Here is a 5,477-nt window from a genome sequence, read left to right on the forward strand (position 1 = left end):
AGAATATACTTCTAATTATATAATATGGATTACCTTAATCGAACAAGACGTTTATTATACACATATATTGACATATCAATCTAAAGTGTCATCGTAATTTAAAAGTTTTGAATTTTTGTAAAATTGACAGTGTATATTAACAATTACGCGATTTTGATGCTGTTAAATTTCTTAATTTAACAAATTATGTTTGGACGAGTAAAAATGAGATTTTGATTTGGTTTTGAAATTGGAATTTGATTTTAAATCCATAGATTTTAATTCTATTTTAATGTTTGACAAAAAATTTAAAATTTTATTTAAGAATTGTATTTGACAGTTAAAAACAATAGTATTTAATATAAAAATTATATATCACTTACTTTTTAAAAATATACTGTTTATTAATAGCATTTATGTACATATTCATATATTGTTTTTTATGATATTGAAGAAAATTAATTTTAGAAAACAACAAGAAAAAACCATATTGTTTAATAAATAATTTTTTAAAGAATTTTAACAAATATAGTTCACCACTAGGTTTTGGAAAAATTTGATAAATTTAATTTTAATATAAAAAAATAACTTATACAACTTTTTAAGTATATTTTATTTGATTTTTATATAATTTTTAATAAAATGTGAATTTATATTACATGATTTTAAGAATATAATATTTTATTAAGCTTAAAAATAATACAAAATTTATGGCATAAACTATATTTGAAAGGATAATTGTGCTTTTCAAAAATAAAAATTAAAAAATAAATTGTATTTTAATAAAATTTTGTAGTTTTAAAAACAATAATTAAATCACTTTAACAATGTTTTTTCATGAATTTACCATAAGTATTACAATTTTTTTAAAAATATATATATATATATAATTTTGTGAGACGAATATCTATCTCGACTCGATTCTTTCATAAATATAATTTTTTTAAATTATAATATTCAAAAGCTTCGAAAAGGGTGCACAAGTACCGGTAACGGGAAAATATTATTTTTTATATATTTTATATGCAAAGACCTATGGCTTTATAATTTAACAATAATATTATTTAATTGGAACAATAATATTATTTAATTATCATAAAATATATATTATGAAAATATATCAGACTTGCAAAATAGAGGCTTGGTGGTGTTTCCTTAAGACGAGCATTTGAAGATTAATACAGTCTACTCTCGAGAGAGAGAGAGAATAGAATGCGGGTCTAATTTCTAACTCCTCTGCATTTATAATTCGTTCCATATTTAAAATTGATTTTTCCAGAGGTAAATTGAGCTATCAAGTTTTATGGCTTCTGGGTTTTTTTTTTTAATTTATATACAGCGAGCGTTGGAGCGCAGTGACTGGCATGCAGACCAAAATCTCAGAGTAAAAGTTTGCTCTTTTCTGGGAATCTTTTAATCCTTCTGGTTGGTAAGTTTCTATGTTTGATTTTTCTCAATTTTTCCAGTTCTCATGCATTTTATGGGATTTGATCTGCCTCTAATTATTGGGAGAATTGATGTTTTTTTCCCTGCAGTTTTTGATTGATGCGCTTGTTAATTTGATGAGTTGCTGTTTTAGTTTGTATTAGATTCAATGGTGCATTTCACGCAAAGCTTTGGGTGTAGGAGTTTGTTTTGCTGCTTTGATTAAGGGTTTTTTTAAACTTTTTTTTTTTAATTGTTGATTTCTTGATGGAGTGAATTTTAGGTTGTGGGTGTAGAAGAAAGGGGAGAAGGGGAAGAGTGTGAGGCTACTAAATAGTGGTTGAGAGAATGGGATCTCAAGGGGGTGGTGGTAGCAGCAGCAGCAATGGGGGAACCCCTGACCTTCAAGTTCAAAATCCGGACTCGAAATCCAACCCCTTGCTTAGCCAAGGGTCCCTGTACAATCTCACTCTTGATGAGGTGCAGAATCAATTGGGCGATCTGGGGAAACCTTTAATTAGCATGAATATTGATGAGCTTTTGAAGACCGTGTGGACAGTTGAGGCTAATAATAATCACGCTATAGGAGGCATTGATTATGGGCCACCTGGGCAGCAGCCTGAGTGTGGCTCGTCTTTGAACCGCCAGTCAAGCCTCACATTGTCCAGGGATCTGAGTAGAAAGACTGTTGATGAGGTGTGGCAGGATATTCAGCAAGGACAGAGAAGGAGTAGTCTGGATCGGAAAAGGACTCTCGGTGAAATGACTTTGGAGGATTTCTTGGTTAAGGCAGGAGTGGTTGTTGAATCATCTGCCGGGAAAAATAATTCAGCCCCGGTTTTTGGAGGAGTTGATGCGATTGGATTACCCCCACAAGCCCAATGGATGAATTATCAGATCCCATCTATTCCTATGCAGCAGATTCCTGCTTTCATGCGGAGCCAATCCGTTCAACAAACTGTTCCTCATTGTGGAAATCAGATAATGGATGCTGCATACCCGGAAACTCAAATAGCCATGCCTTCGTCCCCACGGTTGGGTACTTTGTCGGATACTCAGACTCCTGGACGAAAAAGGGTTGCACCTGGTGATTTTGTTGAAAAGAGCGTTGAGAGGAGACAAAAGAGGATGATCAAGAACAGGGAATCAGCTGCTCGATCAAGAGCTAGGAAGCAGGTGTGTTTTTCCCGCAAAAACTATCTGACCCCTATTTTGTTGATTCTTCTTGTTGGCTACAGACACAAGTTGTCAACTTTTTTATGTGCACTGTGCAGGCTTACACCCATGAGCTGGAAAACAAGGTTTCACGTCTTGAGGAGGAGAATGAACGTCTCAAGAGACAAAAGGTTGCCTTTTTATCTCTATTCCCATTGTTTTCACCTACTTCTATAAATATTTTAGCATTTAATTGCAATTCCTTCTAATTAGAACATATGGATATAGAGTATCTACATAAATATTAAACATCTAACTTCATTTATGAAATATGATAATGAGAGATGCTACAGTGAGATGCTAAAACATTTAAGCAATTTCCCCATTTAGATATTTTAACTATTCAAATTTTATTTGATTAGGAAAGTTAAAATAACAGCCTACGTGCTTACTGTCTGGGACTCCGGGTTCTATCCTTTCTTATTAACTAAGCCAGAAATGAGAAAATTGACTTTTCCCCAATTACAATGAGATTTTGATTAAGAACCTGATTCAGATGTCAAGGAATATGCTTCCTATGTGGAGAGCCAGTAAGAACCATCAATTTCAAACTGTTAGCAGAATTTCATCATTGAAGTGTGCATCGATGTTACGAGGAAAAAATAGGAAATGTATGTCAACTTCCGAAACTATCAGGCATGCTATTTAGGTTCTATTAGCAAGAATCTGACGGCGTTTAGTTTATTCCTTCTTCTAGAGCTATGCCTTGAGCAACTAGGAGTCCTGTTGAGCTTCATCATCTTATCTGACTATAATGTAACTGAAACCAATTTGTATCATAATTAGGTGGAATCTGTTTAGATCCGCATTAGCCATTTCCATGCATAAAATATTTGGCAAAATAATACAACAGTATTCTTGCTCAAAAATTTGTTGTTGTGTTAGTTGGAAGAGAATCCACAGGGTTTTGATTTAAGTTTCTCTTTTAAGATGTCAGTTATGCTATGAATTGCTCCACTATTGGTTTTTGCCTTTCCAGGTTGGGTGAAAGTGGGATGGGAGTGGCGATGAGAGGGAAGGGTGCATAACCTTTTCTTTGAAAAAATGACAGTGGGAACATCTAAGTGGAGGGGTGCCATATTCTTTGAATCCATCATTCCTGTTTCCTAATGGGGTGGGAGGGAAGATGGAATGAATGCTCGAAAATGTACAAACCTAACCAACAAAATGTTGTAGTTATTACAATTTTTGGACCATATCTTGTCGTTTTCCATGCTTTTACTTCCCCTTTTCCCTTACTGTCATCCCCTTGTTCCAAATGAATGAAGCAAACCTCTTTTCTATCAAGAGAATTCTTGCAGACTGGGTACTTCATCAGTAGAGAAACTATAATTTGTGTGAATAGCTCCAATTTCGTGTCCCAGTTAGCTGGTAAGTGCAGCAACTTCAGCAAACTGAGCCTTTCGTCATTTTTCATACCTGTTTTCATCTTCTTGAGCTATGAGTTTCCTCATCTGTTGGTCACTGTGCCTAGCTTTTCTGTCTTATTTACTTGACTTGAGCGCAAAATTATCTTTGGAAGGAAGAGGATACTAGCTCTTTCACTATGGTGATGTATCACAAATATTCTAAATCAAACAACACAACAGCAGATACTCTCGATCTTGTAGCGATTTCATAGTGAAGGAGGAAGTATCTTTGTACTTCCGAAGCTACTAAAGTTTTAGTAAATAATATTGTTGCAACTGAGCTATTTTAAGCCGAACAACACAGCTGAGTCAACATTGTTGCTAGACCAGACAATCCCCACCAGCAATTGCTACAACTAGAAATCAAACCAATAACTCTTGACTTTTGTTCTTATGTTTTGACAAAGTGCTTTTCGGCTATCAAACCTGCAATAGAAACTAAGAATGCCGCTGCTTCTCTAGTCAGCCAAAAAAATTTGTGGGCGGTGTTCTTGTCACCCGTTGCCTAGTAAAGGCTAAGGACTCTTCTTGGCTAGCAAGGCATACATTCTTGTTTAATTGTTCTCTGATTTCACACTAATATTCACTTGATGCACGCCTTTTTTCAATTGCTATAACTATACTTGCAGGAATGGGAGAAGGTGTTGCCTAGCATGCCACCACCCGAGCCGAAGTATCAGCTTCGGAGAACGAGTTCTGCTCCTATATGAGGGTTGTGTAGATTCATCGTGTTCTGCTGTTATTTTTACTTAGTAGTATTTGTTTCTATTGTCTTTGGTGCTTGCGGTATGCAGGATCTTGTCCAGACGACAGCCTCAGGTTGTAATCTTCCAGTTTTTCTATGTGTGAACATCCTTCAGACTCCTTGTAGCCTTACGACCCTCGTTCCTGTATGTACATTATTGTCATAGATATATTGTGTTCAACTTAGTAACTCATCAGCTCATTCAACACCATGTTATCTGGTAAGCTCTACTCATTTAGGTAGTATTTGGCTCTTTCCATGAATTTTGATGTCTAGTTGTTTTTTTCAACTGCAAGGATTGGTCCAACTTTCGAAAAGTGTTTTCTACTTTTAAATTAAGTTGGAAATGAGACGTATGTTGGGTGCTGGTATGTCATTTCAATTTGTATTTGTATCATTATAATATTTGGATATTTGTATCAATTAAAGTTATGAATTGTAATATAATTGTTTCATAAGGAAATGTAAAGATGGGATAAAAATATTTTGTTAATTAATTATTTTTGTAATGAGTACATTTGTTTATATTTTCTTGAAATGAAAATATTTTTTAAAAAATATAACAATTATAACCTTCATCTTTTGGTCAGGCCACGAGTTGGCCCCCATGTGCACAATCTAAAGTTAATATTTTATTTTATCATCTCATATCTTTAATTAAATGAGTTTGGATTGGTTGTGCGAGTCAATGTGGAATTTGAAGC

General features: G+C 34.2%; 1 protein-coding gene across 6 annotated transcripts; it reads left to right on the forward strand.

Annotated features, from left to right (window-relative positions):
* Positions 1-1,108: 1,108 nt before the first annotated feature.
* LOC140839441 (ABSCISIC ACID-INSENSITIVE 5-like protein 2) lies at positions 1,109-5,036 on the forward strand. 6 transcript variants are annotated; one of them, XM_073206148.1, is made up of 5 exons: positions 1,109-1,197; positions 1,319-1,408; positions 1,515-2,580; positions 2,679-2,750; positions 4,658-5,036. In XM_073206148.1, exons 3-5 carry the CDS (start codon positions 1,753-1,755, stop codon positions 4,736-4,738), a joined length of 981 nt encoding a protein of 326 aa, XP_073062249.1. In that variant the 5' UTR covers positions 1,109-1,197; positions 1,319-1,408; positions 1,515-1,752; the 3' UTR covers positions 4,739-5,036. The 6 variants fall into 6 exon arrangements, with proteins under 6 accessions (XP_073062249.1, XP_073062247.1, XP_073062251.1 ...); XM_073206146.1 differs by having other exon boundaries at positions 1,688-2,580; XM_073206150.1 differs by having other exon boundaries at positions 1,319-1,404; positions 1,688-2,580.
* The last annotated feature ends 441 nt before the right edge of the window (positions 5,037-5,477 follow it).

The sequence above is a fragment of the Primulina eburnea genome, chromosome 8, assembly GCF_022965805.1.
Source record: "Primulina eburnea isolate SZY01 chromosome 8, ASM2296580v1, whole genome shotgun sequence".
Classification (NCBI taxonomy): Eukaryota; Viridiplantae; Streptophyta; class Magnoliopsida; order Lamiales; family Gesneriaceae; genus Primulina; species Primulina eburnea.